This window comes from Athene cunicularia, assembly GCF_003259725.1.
Source record: "Athene cunicularia isolate RWA chromosome 14 unlocalized genomic scaffold, athCun1 chr14_part1, whole genome shotgun sequence".
Classification (NCBI taxonomy): Eukaryota; Metazoa; Chordata; class Aves; order Strigiformes; family Strigidae; genus Athene; species Athene cunicularia.
The window spans coordinates 16,998,730-17,017,846 of record NW_020799118.1 but is presented as its reverse complement, the minus strand read 5'-3'; the positions used below and the strand labels follow the sequence as shown (position 1 = coordinate 17,017,846).

Here is a 19,117-nt window from a genome sequence, read left to right as displayed (position 1 = left end):
TTTTCAAGTACAGCTTTGATCTGCTAGGGTGCTGTTTTGCCATTCCCTGGAAATCAGCAATCTCTGTCCCATTTGGATAGGAGCTTAGGTTAAAGTCAAAACTACTCCCCCCTACTGAAAAATGAAAGGAAGACTTCCCCTAACCCAAAGCTTTTGTATTTAAATATGTCATGGGGTCACATGGGCTAAAACTACTGAAATCTGGACTAACCTTCAGAATCACAGAATGGTTGGGCTTGGAAGGGATCTCTGGAAGTCATCCAATCCTCCCTGCTCAAGCTGGGTCATTTTGAGCCAGTGAAGCTTTTTTCTCACTTTGAAGCTTCTTTTCCAACCATCACAGTTATGTCAAGCTACTCCTAGTCAGATATCAGGATGTAAATTCTTCCCTGGCAGAGGTAGGACCACAAGAAGTGAAGCCCAATGTAATCAACCAAGTTTTGCTCCCCTCCAAGCCTGTTACCCTGCCCCACAAAGGTGTATTTATAAAATCACTCATACATTTCGTACCAACCAGCCCTTCTGTTTAGTGATTTTTCTTTTTCCTGTTTTGTGACTTGCTTCAAAACTTGAGAATGAAGTTTTTAAATTGTATGCTTTCAGGGAAGGGTGAGGAGAGACTTCAAGGTGAAAAATCTGAGTGTTAGATATCCTTTAATAGAAATTTATTTCTGTACTAAGATTACATAAAAAAACCTCCTGCTTTGTTCCCTCCTAACCACAGCACAGCTCTAGCTCAAGACTTTAAGGTCTGGCACATTTTCAGAACCCAGTGTAGCTGTTCAGTTCTTACACCTCATCAGTGGTGTCATTTGCTACACCATGCCACCCCTGCTGACAGCAGATACTCTGCCAAACGCTGGCTGCTGGAAGGCACGGGAGCATTTGTTATGGGCATGTCAGACTTAGCCCTGGGAGGTAAGTGGCCCTCTCCAGCCCTCCTGTTTTTCTGACAAGAAGTCTGCTATGAGATCTTCCCTGTATTTTTAGCAGAGCACTCAAACCTGCCAAGGTTATAAATAGCTGAGGGTGGGGGCTGGGGAGGTGTGGGGAGGATGGCAGAGCTCGCCTACCTTCCTGCATCTGTACACCCCGTACCGGATAGCAATAGCTCACTAAATTGGCCTCCACTACAAAGTCCAGATGTCAAGTCAGGTTTGCTGGCTTACAGCTCTGCACCCTTCCCCCCTCCTTCCTCTTCTTTAGCCAGGTGACGGCTGAAGAGGCCCCAGCAGTGCCTACACACATCCAGCTGGCAAGAGTATGAGGTACAGGTCATTTCTTTTACACTTCAGCTAGGAAGGACAGTTACGAGTTTCTTTTTCAGGTTCTCCATTAGTAGCAAGTTCTGCAAAGCCAGCCTCCTGCAGTCCCCATCTGGATCTTTCTCCACCACATCTGTAAAAGAAGCAGCCACTGTTAGTTGGAAAAGGGGAGAAACTGCCCTTTACCTAACACTTCTCTGCTGCTTCACTGACCATCACAGAACGGCACTAAATGCAACACCGAATGCAACTAAGTCTGGGCTGGACATCAGCACTTGCAGGAATTATGTTAGACCAGAAGGCAAAGATGCACAAACCAGATCAGTCATCTTAAGCAGTATGAGTTTAGCTAAGCCCTGACTGTCACATGTAATAATGCTCAGTTCATTCTTATAGCAGAAACAAAGATTGTCAGTTGGGTTGAAACACTACAGAAGCTGTGTGACCTTGCATTCTATGAGATAACCTCCATGCTGGAATTTGTACTTGTGCCCTTGAGCTATACATAACTTTTCTACAGCTGATCGACTAGGACGAATGCAGTCTGCAATCAGAAAACCTAAAGACTCTGTTCTGTCAATTCCTGCAACCTAAACAAATGCTCAGTGCTCCAACACTCAGTGCTCCCTCCTGAAATCTTGGTCACTTTGCTCTTCAAATGGGAGAAAAAGAAGCAGGCCCCAAGTTTCAACACATTCTCTGTTCTGAGAGATTAGTCTTCTGATAAACTAGTAGTTCTTTCACACTTTATAAAGCATGTAAGGGAGAGCATGAAGCTGCTTCCAGCAGCTGTTATTTCAGGGGCCCTTAATGGGCCTGCAAAGTGAAAACCAGGATGCACGCAGGATGTCTGAGCAGGGGGAGCCTGGAAGAGCAGAGAGCCTGAGTAAGGATATCCTGTACGCACAAGCGGTGTGCTCAGACCACAGCACTGTCAGCCCAAACACATGACTCACGCCGATGAGTAGGGCTATTTATAACCTCAGGGAGAGCTCCATGGTGGTGTTTCCACACTCCCTCCACAGAAGGCAAAAAGAGGGAGGCTACAAGACAGATGAGTATAAGCTCGAAAGCTAAGAAACTGATGTTGGCATTGTTTCCAATTGCCATGAGCATGGACTTGAACTGCTGCCACTGAAAGGGAGGCACAGGGCACCAGAATATCATTCAGGTCCTTACATAAACCAAACTCACCTATGACATAGCTCTACAGCACTTGCAAGGGGTGGGGAATTCCCTCAAAGGCAGCAGCTGAGGAATCAAAGGAACTGTTTCCTAGAAATGTTTAGGTATTCCCTCCCTCCCCCAGGAAAGATTAGGCTACTTAGTAATAGCTCCAGCATGGCATTAAGGGCAGTGACAAGCAAGTACAGGGTGGATCCTCGCCTCTCTCCCCAGCTGAAATGTCCTGGAACATCCGCTAAGCAGACAGTACCCTGACAGTGACTGAGTAGTTTCTTACACCACACTGTGAACACTTTCTAACGGGGAACAGTTCTAGTTACAGCCCAAAGGCTGAAGGGCAAAACAGTCAGCCATATTCACATAATGAACTACAGCAATCTGCATAGGCTGCGATACAGCAACAAACTGGAGCAGATTTGTAGATTTCTGCTAAATGCTTCATGGATAACATTTTCTAGCCCACTGTCCCTCATTGTGCTTTAGCCATAGCAAAAGAAATGTAGAAGCTTTAAGCTGAAACCCAAAGTGATAACTTCTGGCCATTAGGCATGGTAGCAGAAGGCTTGCACACTTGACAGCTTGTAATTTTTCCCAGCTACAGCAGCTCTAATATGTGACACCTCTTGCAAATCAGGTCTGTAAGGATCCTGAAGCAACAGGGAGCCCGCTAGCTCAAAACCATGATTCAGTCCCAAAAATAGATACCTAGTGACTGACTTTGCCTGTTGGAGCAGCAAGGAGGAGCCCAGTGCCTCCCTGTGATAGCTGTTTTACCAGCAATCTACAACAAACAGCAAAGGCATAGACCAAGCAGCTGTTGTGTTTCAGGAAGCAGCTCTAGAAGCCCTTTTAAACTGCACTTAAATTGCACCTGACCAGATGTGGAGCTGGAGTCGTGTCCTTTAAGGTTTCTAAATGACTCCTACAATAGTTTCCCCTTCTCTGCTATCCACATAGCTGTGATCTTATCCTGCTCTCATTCCCACCAGGATCTACCATGAAATTTTCATGGAAAAGCACTACATGTAAAGGGATGGCTATTACACAACCTACAGGCATATGAAGATGCTATTAGCTTTGTAATCCTCCTCCTTTCAAAAAAACCTCATTAAAAACAGATTACGCAGACCCTCATGCTGAAAAGACATTTGTAACATTCCTGGAAAGGCTTTACTCGGTAACAGCAGTGTTAACTGCAGAGACAAGTAGATTCCTCAGAGCACACCACATCATGGGAAAAGTAAAGTTTTCAGCCCCACAAGGCAGCTCTCTTCCTTTTACAGGGCAGAGAGCTCCACAACCTGCAAGGATCAGAGGCTGGCCGTGACACTGTCACTTCCTGCCTGCTCCCTCTGGGAAGCCAACTCACCAAGAGTGAGAATGGTGAAGGAAACCAACCCAGGGAGTCACATGAGGTCCACTCAGAATACAGTGGAGGCTTCAGAGCCACAAAGCACACTGCATTACTTCCTCCTGTCCTTCCAGCACACCACAGTACCTGACCACCAGTGCGTGCAGTTCCAGCCTACCAGAACCCACAAACACAGGTTGTGTCGACGTAGGGTGCGGTTGGGTGCAGCATGCAAAGTCATCTGCTGTCTTTCACAGGTTGTTCTTTCCATCAGCAATAGGAAGTTAGGAGATGGGGCCATGCTCTTCTTCCTCCTATTTTTAGCACTAATGAAACCCATCTTCTGTGCACACAGTGTAAATGGGCCATACAAGCCTTGTATGTTACCACTGGTCAAAGTCACTGCCTGGATGTAATATGCAATATGACAATACTTTCTGCAGCTTCATGAGGTGGGTGGTTGGATGCTTAGACAGAGAAAGGGGGCCTATACTACATTTTGAGATTTTTTGGTTGGTCTGTGAGGATAGTCATACTCTGAAATGCCATACGCAGGTCTCAGCTTATGCTTTACACACCTCAATAATACATCTGTGTACAGCCTGGTCTGTTATTTGCCCGAAACTTACAAGCAAGTCAGAAGTAGGCTTATCATGCAAATCTCTGATGCACAACATTAGACATTACTGCTACCATCACAATTCAACAGACACTGCACAAAGACCAGAGCCACAAAACCACTGGCGTTACACCACCCCATCCACCCCATCTTACCTCCCAGCCAGGACTGAGTCTCCAAAAGCTCTTCTGTCACGTCTTCCAGAAGACGCTCCTTAGGGACACTGAGGAGCACGGAGGAGATACAGGACAAAAGACCCTGGCGCACATACCTGTTGAAGACTGAACTGGTTAGTCTGCAGCTTCATGCTCTTACCTTCTCTAATTTCAAATGCTTCTGATTGGGATTTTGCCATATTCCTACTAATTAGGAGCATAATCACACACCAGTTGACAGAGTGCCCACATACAGAGTCCCTGCCATGCAGTGGTCAGGGAGCCTGGCATAATCCAGAGTCCTGAACAAGTCTGAGATCAAAACAGAAATTGGACATTTACAGCATTTTGGCTACATGCAAGTTTCTTTCCAGGCTGAATGCTGGTTTTGAATCTAAAGTTTTAAGAGCTCCCTGAGTAAACACAGATGAAACTATCACATGGATAGCTGCTCAAGAAATTTGTTGTGCTTTCTACAGGTAATGACTGTGCCACCACACTAGAAGACACTAGTCAAGTTCATATGTTGGTGTGACATTAAAGCAATGCCTTCATTATATATCCTTGCAACGCTTAGACATAAGAACAGAAGGCTGGAGGAGAGCACAGAGTTAATGCATTACGTCATTGACATTCTCAGTCAGGTGCTAGTCTTTGACAACAGCAAACCATGGCTGGAGACTGGCTCACACCTGATCTTTAAAAATTAAAACATACAACTACAACTTACGAGTCAGTGTGGAAACGCAGAGTCCAAACAAACTCCAGTAGTGCCCGTCCCATTGCAGTAACTGCCTGCAAAACAGGATCATGACAGAAACACTGAATACCTTCCCATTCACACTGCCACACAGAACTGAATCTTGAGATATACTGTTGTGAAGATCCCAGTTACAATTAACTTTATTTTACAGATGAGGAAATGTAAGCAGTAAAGTGAAACGATATGCCCAACTTCCCACAGAAGTTGATAGTTTTTCTACCAAAAGCAGCAAAAGATAGTGCAGGGGTGTCTTGAATCCCATGTCTCTTTTCTGACCACTTTTTCCCAGCCCTTTTCACAACTCCTCAGCATGTACAACTCTAACTTGCTGTAGCAGGCCCCAGAGCATGCTGCTATTTCAGAAGGCATTGAGTTCCCAGGCTGGAAGTCTCTCATGCAGCCTTTCTTACCACAGTGTTGACAGCCAAGTACATCAGGATTGCTAAGGTGTGGACCAGTCTTCCAAGGACAAGGTGATCTTCCCCCAGGAGATCAAACGTTGTCAAAGGCCTGCAAGTGCAAGATACACAGTCCTATAGCAGTGAGAAGACTCATCAGTGCATCCTTGGAACAGGCAAGGTGGTTATACAGAGCAAACTGTCCTCCACAAGCTTGAATCCCTCCAACAACAGTCATTATACAGTCATTCCCAATTTAACATTGGCCACAGCTCTTTCATCTTTGCTCCCAGACCAGTAATATCCTCTACTCCTACAGCAGGTATCACTTACTCTACCAAGAGGCTTTACTCAGAAAAAACTGCATGCAAAAGCCAGCACCACTGCCATACGAGAAACAAACTATTAAGACTGGTATTACAAGAATCAATTACTCAGCCTTCCTTAGGTAAACAAAGACTTATGTGACTGACAATAACCATGTCTTGTGCCCTATAACACAGTCACAAGGACCAGTCGTGGTGACAGGCCCAAACCTGAAACATTTAACTTTGGTTAAAGACTGCAGTCTGAGTTCTGCAGTTTTTAAACCTCCCAAGGTGGAGGGTCAGTCAAGACAACTGCTTTGGTACTTGCCAAAATCATCTGCCTGTGTACCTGCTGACAGGTTATTCCTCATAATGTATCTTGACTTCTGTAGAGTCTTATGTACTCCTGCCCAACAAGACTTCATAGGCTAAGCCCAAGAGACCACAAACCCCTCTTCTATAAGCTTTCTGCATGAGCCAGGCATCGGTGTGGTGTCACTGGCCTCCCACACAGTCTCTGGGGTTTAGCCTGCTGCTCCAAGGCATGCAGAAGGGCTCACTGGCAGCTGCCACGCCCACACCCCCAGGTGTGCACACTCACCTGTCAAAGTGCTGAATCAATGGAAAGAAGAAGTGCCCAGCAACAGAACTGAATTCATTTGGGACGGCAGCCAGTTCCACTTGAGACCGACCCTGTCCAAGAGAAAAACGAAGTACAGACACAGATGCAGCAGCCAACTCTTCCACTTCACTGGACACTGTCAAGACTATGGGTTCCTTGCAGCCATCCCACTGTCAGCCACTGCTTGCTTTTATGCCTACAGTTACTAGTTTCCAGACTGAACTGCTCACTTCCCACTTCAGATCCTCTTGCACATCTAAATATTCCAGTACAATATAGCTCAGTACTGTTAGGTTAGATACAAGAAACAAGAACATGTAAGGGATAAAGGAATTTTGGAAAGCAAGTTCTAAAGGATGAACCACAGGGGAGTTCTGGGAACTGGGAAACTGGCATCAATTTATCTCCCTGAAAAATAGGAAGGATGAGAGAGTCCAGTCCAGAGGCAACCAGTCTGATAATCTGGATCCATGAGGTGCAGTCACAGCTCCCTGAAGCAGCCAGACAAGCTCAGAACAATCACAGAACAACAACTATCCCTTGGTGCAAGGCAAGGAGTTAAAGTTTTCTTTTCCTGCTGGGAGAGTACATCAGGAGTTGGTACTCTGCACTGAAAGATTCAGCCAGATACTAATATAAATTTGTATATGAAGTTACAGTCTTTCCTTTGGATTGGGACCAATTTCACAGGTATTTTGCTCTTTCCAGATAGAACTACAGCACCTCCTACCGTCCCTATTTTCGCTGCATTTGACATTTGTTTCTGCCCTGGCCTCACCATAGCAAATCTCCGAGTCTTGCTTTTGATCCTCTCATCAACAATTCTTCTCCAGTCCTTAGAGCTGTCACTTCCAGGCAAGAGCTGGATACAAGGTTTTGGGGCACCAGAATGCTTGGTCTTCCCATGGGATTTGGGACAGGACAGTTCCTGAGCTGCCAAAACCAATACCTAGATGAAAAAGAGGGAGAAAAGGACTAATCCTTGTACTAGGGAACAAGAGAGTTACCTGCACCCAAACTGCTAAGAACAGCAAGGCACAACAGGTTCAGAATGAAGAACAGCAAGGTAACAGATCCCCAGCCAACCAACTGGCTCTGAGGTCCAAGCACTTGGTCACTTAGGCCTGAAACAGAACTGTGTCTCCTTCAGACACAGTAAGTGAAATGATGTGGAAGGAGTCACTGGCAGATTACTGTCTTTCAGAAAGTGAAGACATAACAGACACGTTAGGAAGCAGTGGCTTCCCCCAGGCAAATGACCATCATATGCTTTGCATTCTGTGGGGGATGATCGCTGTACAACTGGAGTGTGAAAGGTTATGAACAAGAGGGGAATGCCACGCACAAATACTAACATAAGAGATTCCCATGCCTCTGCCTCCTCCTCCAAGGAATAAAAGGTAACCCCATTACATCTCAGGGAAACAGCACTGGTGCAAGAAAGACCCAAGAAAACTGAGAAGTGAAGAGAAGAGCACTTACATCAAGAATGTCAATGCGCTGACGAAGACTGTAGTTCAGAGAGTAGAATTGGGAGGTCAAGTATTTTGCTACCTGTACAGAAAAATCAAGGCACAGTGAACACAAACCCAGGATGGAAACAATGTTCCCACTAATTCTAAAAGCACTCTATTTCAGGAGAGGCCCTGCTTCCTGTTAGTTAACAAGCCTCCAAGAGAAGGGAAGAGACACAGTGTGCAAATAGGGGAAATTCAGACACTTCCACTTCTGGGTTCTCTCAGAGGAAGTACATGACAGAAGGGACTTATCCATTCTGATCTCCCTCCTATGCAGAGGTAACCACACAATTGCCACAGTAGCTCTGGCACTTTGAAGGAGACCTTACTGTGGCCTTTCAATACTTAAAGGGGGCTTATAAGAAAGATGGAAAGAGACTTTTTACCATGGCCAGTACCAATAGGACGAGGTGTAAAGGTCTTAAACCAACAGAGGACAGATCTAGATTGGACATAAGGAAGAAATTCTTTACTATGAGGGTGGGCAGACACTGGAACAGGTTGCCCAGAGAAGTTGTAAACACCCCAGCACAAGAAGTGTTCAAGGTCAGGTTGGAGGGGGCTTTGAGTAACCCCAATCTAGTAAAAGGTGTTCCAGCCCACGGCAGGAAGGGTTGGGAGTAGATGATCTTTAAAGGTCCCTTCCAACCCAAACCATTCTGTGATTACAATCCCCAGTCAAGTCTTCTTCTAGAGAAGCCATCTGTGCTTCAGCTTCCCTTCTATGTAAAATAATTTCCCTGCAGTGCACTAAGTCCTTACCTAATTTGCCTTGTCAGGTATACTCACACTAACAGTCTCCAAACAGTTACTGCAGTCTGTTAACAGCTCTGACAGTTTTCTCTTGCCTGTTGTTCCAGTCATCCATGTACATTTTTCAGTACATAGCCCATCTCTGCATAAATGCTGTCAGACATGAACTAGCTATCCTACCACACTCTTGACAGCTGCTTCTATCAAGCTAGCAAGAGACTTCAGTTGCTTCATTTTTTGCCTGTGCCTCAACTGGAAAAAAGGAAAGCAGTATGAGGGACTCACAGGTATCGGATCAGTGGTTAGAACAGCAACCTGAGCTCTCTGACGGAGCTCCCCAAAGCCTTCAATGCAGGTCTTCTCCTCCAGATGCAGTAGTATTTTTGCCAGCTCCACACTAACCTGCTCAAAATATGAAAAAATGAATCAAATCCCTGCAGGTGTTTTCTTTCTCACAGAATTTACAGAACAGTGTCCATTTTCCATTTCTAATATTTAGGCAAAGACAATGAGGGTATGGAATACAGGCAACATGTCCACTGCTTAGCAGGGAGAAAAAACAAACACATTAAGCTAAATGCCATCAGGAAAGATTGCTCAAAACATTGAACAAACCCTGATGCTGATTTCTCTGTCCACATTCACTTTGGCTTTTTGGACAAGTAGCTGCATCATGATAGGGGGACTTGGGTTAAAGGGTACAGTACCAGACCCAAAGCCCATCCAGCTCAGTAACATGTCTGATAAGCAGCAGATCACCCATGGTCTACCAGACTACACCCCTTCCCTTTCTCAGCAGGCAGAGGCTTATATCTCTGCTACCTTCAAGTGTTCACTAACAAGTGGAGGTGAGCACTCATCACACCACTGAGCTTGTCCCAAGTTCCTCTCATCTGAGCTTTTCATCTTGACCAGTACAATCCAACTACTCCCTTGGGAAGACACTGTGCTTGTACAAGCAAATAGGGAAAGTCCATTTGATTTTATCTCCCTTTTTGTTGAGGAATAACAATTAAATTCAATTTAAATTCAAAACCAATTAAATCCAAAATTAAAATCAATTGGTCTGTGAAATTGATGGCTTCTCTGCAAATTGCATTTCTAATGTTTTTTCTGCTCAGCACAAAGCACAGAGTTTCCTCACGTTACTGACAAGCTCTGCCTGCAATGCATTTCATTTTTAGCACTGGAGCTGCTAAATACCACACTGTTGCCAGCACCTTTGCCTGATTCTTTGTTCCTTGTAGCCTCACCTCCAAAGCAACTATTTCCTTCTATTTCCCTTCCCAAACTGAAAGCTTTAAATTCAGGTACACATTAGCCTGGCCTGCTGCTCTACAGGCACATTTAGTCTCCTCATGAGGGCAGTGGTATAACCTGTGTTACAGCCCACTGGTAACTTAGCTCATACTACTTCACCTCTCTTGTTGCTGCTGGATTCTTTCGAACCAAGCTCTCAAGAGCCTTGACTGTAGCTTCCCATTTGTCCACATCTTCAGATCCTGCCAGGACTGCAGGTAATCAAAAGACAAACAAAAGCTATTAACAGAATGGTTGTGCTTGGGTATATACCTCCAACTTTTTTCTGCCAATAGTCGGTCTTGTAGGCAGGGATCACTGACCCAGTGTATGACCAGCATTAGGAACTAAATTGAACTTACTCAGAAATTACAGTTCAACACTTGAGCTCAGATTACTGAAATCCTACAGCTTCAAATTAGCTCAGAAAAAAAAAAACCTACAGAGATCACTCTTCCAAAACCAGTAAGAAACAAATAAACCCTCAGACCAAGATCTCCTACCTTCAATACAGTCTCGGATATACACAGGAGCCTTAACCTTTAGTTCTTTGTCCTCTGACATGTCATAAGGGATGAGGTCATCATCACTGTAAAAGAAATAAAGGTAAGAGTTAGTCTGTGGGGCATAGTTGTTCTTCCTTTCCCCAGTTATCCACACAAAAGGGAAAGAACCAGCACACACATTGCCATAACACCATCATCCAACAGCACTGTTGAAGCCTGGTTTGAAAGGGCTCCTCAGGAAGTTCTATGAATTACTCTGAAGCTCAGTGAAAGAGCAGTTCTGTGACCGGATCTGGACCTGGATCCCGTGCTGAAGCGCAGGAAGGAGTCAGGTGACTCAAGACACAACAGGTTGGTTCCTAAGATTTCTTTATATATTGGTAAAGTGACAGAGTAAGGCAGGTCCACTATTAAAATGGGTAGATATTACATCCATAATTTCAGGAAACATGTATCTAAGTCAAATGGAATAAATACAATGGTTGTACATGATGGGGGCTTTGCTTAAATTATTGACTAACATATTTGCATGCAATTTCCTACACAAAGTCCTACTCTGCTACATACCACTCAGCTGAACAAAGTCAGAAAGCAGAAGATTTGCTGAGAAATGCAGCTACCAATAGCTCCTTTCTCCCCACATCTGCTCTTAAGAACCTGCCATTTATTTTCTGTTTCCTGCCAGTTTCTTACCCCATACCTGTCAAGCTCAGCATCTGACTCATCATCTGGCATCACAGGGGCTGCTGTACATGATTTCTTGTTACTTTCCAGTACTGATGGCAGTGCAGCATCTGCCTTCTCATTCCTGCTGTGAGGAACAAGAAGTATTAAAGCTAATAAAGTAACAGTCCTTACTCACAAGCAAGAAACTACTCACACTATCAACCCTTGCTGCCTAAACAGAATGGCAGATGTTTTTTTTCTGCTGAAGTCTCCCTGGCTGGGCTGACACAAGGAACTAAGTCCTGGGAAGGAGAATGGGATGAGGGGAGAAGAGAAGCAGAATCTCTTAACAGAAGAATGGATAACAAAAATTAAGCTAATTTACTGTGTTCCCCTGCACTAACCTGGATAATATTAGTTTGCATTAACCTTAGGACTGCTAAGAAAAGACTCATCTATGATAACTGGATCACAATGGCCTGCATCATATTTGAAGCTGTGAATGAAACTGAACAAATGGGGAAGAAACAGCTTTAACCATTGCTGAGGATGAATAAAATAACTGAGAAATTTTTTTCTGTCTCTGTACCTATTTCTGTGGGCTTTGGCAAGGTCCTTTCATCTTTCTATTTCTCAAATGCTGTCTCAAACAGCTGTCTCTGCTGAGTATGCCCCTAAAATGGGAGCAATAAATCTTCCGTACTTCACTGGTGTGCTGGATAGTTTCATTTGCTAATTACAAGAAGCCCATCATTCCTCCACTGATAAAACTAAGTGCTTCGAGGAGCCTCAGCAGATACCATGAAAGTTAAGACACCAATGAACCAGTCTTTAGACTAACAGATATACTAGATTTTTGTCACAGATGAATGGGGGCATATGGCCCAAATGTGAGATTTACAAGATGCAAACAGAAAGGCCTGTTTGATTCTAGGCAGGGGCACACGGGACCCCTGCAGCATGGCTGCACCACATGCAGCTATCAAACAAGCGACTGTAATACATTTTAATTATGAATTTTACACAACTCCACTGCATTGTAAGAAAGGTGCAAAATAATGCTTAAGAGTATATAAGACATCTTGAATACTATATACAGTTCTAGTGTGTAACTCAAAAAAAGGTATGGAGAATGGCAAAAAGATGACATGGAGATAAATAGTAGCAGTATCTTACTCATCATCTGGAAGGCTGGGGACAACACAGGATGGTGGAGTCTGCACCAGAAGGGACTTCAATTCTCTAACTTCATCATCTTCTTCATACTAGGCATTCAGAAAAACTGTTACTGCACTCTATTTGATTGAAAATACGACCAGCATTCAACACTTAACCCTTCTACTGCATGCAAATGAAGACTGAATCATGAAGAGATGAACTCATACAAATTCCATTTGATTCAACCACTGTGCTGCCAGCAGTAATGTATTTATGCTGCACAGTGATCTGTGCCATATGCAACCTTTGTCCCTATATTTAACAGTAGTACCTGATCAGACCTTACCTGAATGTTACTTACAATCTTTAAAATAAATGGCAATGCAATGAGGGATGATGCAGGTTTTTAAAGAATTAATGTGATTTAATTACGTAATTCTTACAAACTCTACTGGAAAGAGCAGAGCATATATCCCCATGTCAGTCTTGAAAATCTCAACTCAGATCTGTGAACAGATATCCTTTCTTTTTGAAAGTACTGCCACCTCTCCTTATTTCCAGACAGTGTTAGGACTTGCTATAATGCCCTGCATCGCCTGGTTTAAAGCTTTTATTTCCTCTAAGCCCTGCACACCAGACATAAATTTCATTACAAACTTCACCTGAAACTTCAGGACAGGCCCATCAGTGTTTACTTTTGAACTAATGCTCTCTGCCACAATCATTCCCAGACACCGTATCTGTGGCAGACTGCTGTCCAGGTGGCATTTCACACCCTCCATCATGCTTGTGAGAAGCTCTGAAAAAAACCCAAAACAAACAGTGCATGAAACAATGATAGAAACAAACCCACATTTGTATGCCAGTTTCCTGCGAGGGCATCTTTAGCCACTCACCACCCAATAATGGGTGGAAAGATAGGAAGGAGCCATGCAACTGTGACTTCTCTTTCTGCAATGGCAGCATTGCCCTTCAGCACCAATATAATAAAGCCCTGCTTCTCCATGGGGTATGAAGCCAACAAAACATTACAGTATATTCTAAATTTGGAGTAATTTCGTTTTCACTGAAACAAAAAAAGATGGTAAATCAAGTCAATCTTTAGCTTGTTTTTACAGAGCTTTAAAGACACTTAAGTGAAAAGTCACATTTTGAGGAAGCTACAAATTCTGGCTAGTACAACAACCATGGAGGGATTATTGTGCTACAAATTCTGACCAGAACATCAATCACGGAAGGAGAGATTTTCCTCATCAATTAGATTTGAAACAGGCAGATAATACCAGTATTTCTCAGCCCACACAGAATGATGGTTGCCAGCTTTACCAGGCAGGCTTACTGCTGTTAGACTGAACTTCAACTCAGAAAAGTTTCATCTTTTCAACAGCTGTCAGATAAAAGACAGATTATAAAACTACAGTACTGTTAGTAAACAACAACTCATTCACCTAAAGAAGAATGAGGCAGAAAGCCACACACACACACAAAAGTAACCCCAGATATTGGACAGAAATTTTTCTTATTGCAACAGCAATTTTAGATCAGAAATTTACCTTGCCTGTAACTTACTACCCCTACTCACCTCACACTGAGTGGAACAGAATGACAGGGAGGAATGCACACGGATAGTCAGGGACCAAGCAGATAGCTTTTTACCCTGCTGTACTTCCCCCTGTTTTCCCTGGAGCCTTACTCATGCTCCAACAGTAAGCCTATAAATTACAAATCACACCATTCCTCTAACCAGTCCCACAGTCAGTCATTGTCTTTCTGTGACAGAACTTAAGGGTTCCTTAACCACTGTTCAGGGAAGAACCTTAGTTCAAAGATATGCTTCTCTAATTTCATAATCTAAAACTAGGCACTTGAAATTATGTATCATCAGTGCTAAAGAGGATTCCAGCAGGCTATCTAGTTTGCCAAGATAAAGATGTCACAATTTTGTTTATCCATAGATCAAAACAAGATGTTTTTCTACTCACAGTCAGGTCTTGTGTTAAACAAATCTAACCGCTGTTTTCTCCCACTGCCTCACCTTGTCTGCAGCTCTCAATTTCATGCTCCTTCAGGTGGGAGAGGCCGATAAGGATGGCCTTGCTAATATACTGCTGCTGCTCAGGTGGAGAGTGTTTCACAGCACTGCTGCTGCTCCAGGTCTCCAAGAGTTCTAGCAGCACCTGAACCAGTGAACACAAGTTGACTTGAAAGGGATCTTTTCTATACATAAGTAATCTTCTTTTTCAAGCACATTTCTGAAACGCCCCTTTGGTCTTCATGCTTCCCAGTGAACTTTACACTCCCTACAAACAGAGCTAACCGTGTTTCAGGGCCCAAAACATACTGTGTTTGATGAACTGAGAACTCCACACCACCTTCATTTACTATATTGTTAAAGATAATGCTTTTTTTAATTTAAAAGTGATAAATATGTTAATTTCTCATATATATTATATGCAAAGCAATATGTATTATTGTCAAAAAACAGTATTATGTGGTTTTATATGGTTTTAGTCCAGTCTTATATAGCTGCCAGTGCTTCCAGATAATTTTAGAATATGTAACTGGGGAAAAAGACAAATTGGTAAAACGGTAGAAACTTCCACAGGTACAATATTTCTGTAAGTTCCATCACCCTACTGACTTGGAGAGGGGAAATATCTGCACCTCTCCTGAGGAAAAGGTAGATGAGAGAGACAGCTCTCAACCAACTTCATCCCTTGCTGCCATCTGCCCAGCCACACAAATAGGGGATGACAGAGGAAGCTGAGAAGGATTGAGGACATGGGTAATCTGCCAAAATCAGAGCCTCATTAGTTCTGCTGCTTGGAAGCAGCAATGTAAATTGGAAGACAATTTACCATTTCAGTATGAAAAACTAACACCAGCAGTGCAGAAAGTCTTCAATTTGTGTATCACAATTTACTTGTGATATGGTAGGGCTTCCCTCACTCTCATGAACAGCAACAGAAGCATCTTAGAGAAGTACCAAAAGTGTGCACCCCCCTCAGACACACATACACACACACAGAGTAGAATTTTTTCATTGGCCACCTCACCAACAATGTTACTTATCCTTACCTTGATTAATAAGGCACGCCGAAGGCTATCCAGGGACAGGTAGCCAAGGAGGTTCTGCAGCACTGAGGTCTGCAATGAAAACCACGAGTCTTGCTTTAAATGAACATAAAGTTGTTGTCCGGCAATGACAAGTGTGTATTTTTACTGTGTTAAACTTTTCATTCTGAGGGACTGGTTGACAACATTCAGAGACAGAAAAATAAAAAAACACACACACACATGCAGTTGCTGATGAAATACATGGAAAAACAGGACAGGAACAAAGTACGGTATTTTTACCATCAAAAACAGATCAGCACAGTCCCAGGCAAACATGGAACACAAAGTCCGCAGCACATCTCTCACATCATCATCACAATCCACAGAACGCTTCCTAACACCTTGTGAAAAACTTAGGTGCACAGGAAAAAAAGCAAACCAGACCCTATCTCATCTCTTCAATCTAATTCTTATCCTTGAGGGTGGATCATGGTTTCTTCAGTCTCTCAGATTCTAAATCAGCTAGATGTCTCCAACTCCCCAGAACACTGAAATTATGCACAAATAACCCTTTGGTTCCAGCAAAAGAGTACAGTAATTCTGCTAACTGTCATCAACCCTGAGAGGGCACACGAATCCCATGATTTCAAAGCAACTACCTACTACTCCCTCTTCATTACATTTAGTTGAGGGGATGTATAGCTCAGGTACATGTGCAGAGACTGAGGGCTGATTTCAGAATGAAGAATTAAATCTTACTCAAGAAGACCTGAAGCTCAGCTAAAAACACATTGGCACTTGGGAGAACCAGGCATTACTACACAACTGTTCAATGCAGAGTCCTTACCGAGTGGCCATACTGCAAGAGCAGCACCTTCTGTGTCACCACAAACTGAGCTTTCTTGTTTTTTACAACCAGGTTCCCCAGCAACCGAGACAAGACATCTGCCCTAGCAAGAGGTCAACAGCAAAACATTAGGAATCCATGTAATTACTGTCATGCTGCTAATCACAGGAAATTCTGTGAGCAGCTATTTGCAACCATCTCTAAAACACCTCTAAACCCTTAATCACAAAGGATGTTTTCACTTGTTTCTTCACTGCATGATGCAGCTCTTCAAGGAATGGTGCAGGTTCTACCTGAAAGGGAACAATTAGCTATTTTACCCCTGGAGTCTCCCAGGAAATGGCACCATAAGAAACAGCCCACCCGTACACACGCATGTCAGCATCTTTCAAAAGTTGCAAGTATTTATGAAAAAATTCCAGCCTGGATTACTGTGCTACAAATTCTGACCAGTACATCAATCATGGAAGGAGAGATTTTCCTCACCAACTAGATTTGAAACAGGATCAGGGAGTTCTTACCCAGGTGCTCTCTGCACAAACCCAAGCACCACTGCTTCCATCCAGCGGTCTGGCACACATTCAACCAATCGCCAGCATATTCTTTGCCAGATGCAGTCTGACTTGGTGAGATCCATCAGGCGAGGTAGCAAAACGCTCAGAATTTCCTCTGAAGTGAAAGAGAAAACAGGCAAATACACTAGATGGACAGAACTGGTGCAATGATACTCAAGGTCAGCCTGCAAATTTCAAGATCCTTACAAGATGAAGAAACGCAATGCACAGTTGCTCCTGTGGTGAGAACTAACCTAAGCCTGAGGAACTTGCAAGTATTCCTCATCACAGTAAACAGATAGAAAAATCTTTTCTTCCTTAGCCTGGTTAACTACTTCTGCATTCAGTGGCTTCAAAGTCCTAAGCAAAGCCAGACTGAAGGCTACTCACATGAAATGGTTATACATATGGGCAGGGATTTATGCTGGTACTTACAAGGCACTTTCAGACCACTGGATGAAAAGCGCTAAAAGAGCACTTAACAGTTATGCCCCAAACGGCAGGGGGAGAAGGCCAATAACCTCATCAAGTTTTGAGAGAACAGATCACATTCCATGAGCTGACAGAAAAGCATCAACATCTATGAGATACGTAGTTGAGTACCCTCAAAAAGCAGAGAGCAGCCTGTACAGTCCAACTCCCAAAGTATTAACTGGTCAGTCTCCTGCTCCCTCTGTTGATCATCATCATAGTCATCCTTCCATGCTAGTACAGTAAAACACTTTCCACTCCCCAAAATACCACTGTAGAACACTCACCTTGTCTTCCATGGACACACACCTTCCCCAGGACATGAGAAACAAAAGAGATTGAGCAATCCAAGCCACCTGGAATAAAACAGACACAAGCTTAGCAAAAGCATCACCAAACAACCTTCAGAAGGAGGTGTATACACTTCTACGAGTACTGAAGCCCGAAATCATAAGCTTAACTTTTCAAGCACCACCTCCCTACAGGCACAAAATGACACTCAGCAGTCAGAAGACTAAAGTAGCTCAGTCCCACTTTAACTCAATGGTAACAAAGCCACTGGTTCGTTCAGTACAGTCTAAATCTTCCATACAATTCCCTCAGCACAGACTGAGTGACCACAATTAAGTTTTGACAACAGATGATTCTATTTAACCACTTACAGGACTGCAGCTTTCAGTGGGATTTTAAAAACCCTTTGCCATCTTCCTCATTCCTAGTATCTTATGCTTTTAAGCACAACAAATTTCAGCCTGAAGGATGAATGTGAGACTCTGCACCAGCCAAGGGGGTCCATGCACAAAACACTTCTTCAGAAAAGCCATCTCTATAGCACACTCTTACCTCTTAGAGAATCAGAGATCTTCTGCAGCACCTGGATAACTGCACCACCCAAGAAAGGAAAGTAGTTCTGTGGGAAGAATACTGGTGGGTTTTTCCCCTGGAGTTTATTGCTCACATGATCAGGCAAACATACAATCTTGTTGAGCAGGGCCTCCTGCAGGTCGGGGGAGCCAGCCTGGGCTTGCTGCTGACAGATCTCCCACATCACAGCTGAAATCCGTCCCTCCTGCACGAACTGTTCCAGTACCTCAACTACCTCCCTCAGATGAAAGTCAGGGCTGGAAGAAAGTAACTGGAATGAGTCCCTGCCCCTTCTAACCGATAAAAAAAGATGTGCACACTATTTTCTATTATGGTCTCATGACCACAGTGCTTCTACTCTGTCACACAGAATTTTAACGAAAATAAAATTCAAATCAAAGCGTTTTTAATATCTTTGTATTGCTATAGTTTCCTCGGTTTCTAACATTTCAGGATATCCAGTAAGCATAACTGAAGACAGTCTTGTGACCTCTGCGGGAAGCATGAACACTGTATGTGGGTTCTGAAACGAAGGGATCCAGGGGGCCCGAGGGCAGAGCGAGGCGTCCCCACGCTCACCTCCATCCACCTGCACGTTTGCGGCCCGTTATGCCACCGGTGGGGCATCCTCAGACATCCCTCCCCTTGGCGCTCCGACATAAACTCTAACAAGGACGAGCCCCCGCCCGTCTCTCGCCGGGGCGCAGGCCCCCGGGTCCCCTGCCGTGCCCGCGGGAGCCGCCCGCCCGCCGCGGCCCA

At 43.9% G+C, this 19,117-nt stretch overlaps 1 protein-coding gene across 1 annotated transcript; it reads right to left on the bottom strand.

Moving 5' to 3' along the window:
- Positions 1–41: 41 nt before the first annotated feature.
- TELO2 (telomere maintenance 2) lies at positions 42–18,638 on the bottom strand. The gene is made up of 19 exons (XM_026858783.1): positions 18,338–18,638; positions 17,782–17,850; positions 16,991–17,138; positions 16,470–16,572; positions 15,644–15,712; positions 14,601–14,742; positions 13,228–13,364; positions 12,584–12,672; positions 11,442–11,549; positions 10,739–10,824; positions 10,356–10,447; positions 9,222–9,338; positions 8,149–8,220; positions 7,445–7,615; positions 6,646–6,737; positions 5,749–5,848; positions 5,306–5,370; positions 4,576–4,691; positions 42–1,398 (listed from the first exon to the last, which is right to left on the bottom strand). Exons 1-19 carry the CDS (start codon positions 18,540–18,542, stop codon positions 1,292–1,294), a joined length of 2,088 nt encoding a protein of 695 aa, XP_026714584.1. The 5' UTR covers positions 18,543–18,638; the 3' UTR covers positions 42–1,291.
- Between the last annotated feature and the right edge of the window lie 479 nt (positions 18,639–19,117).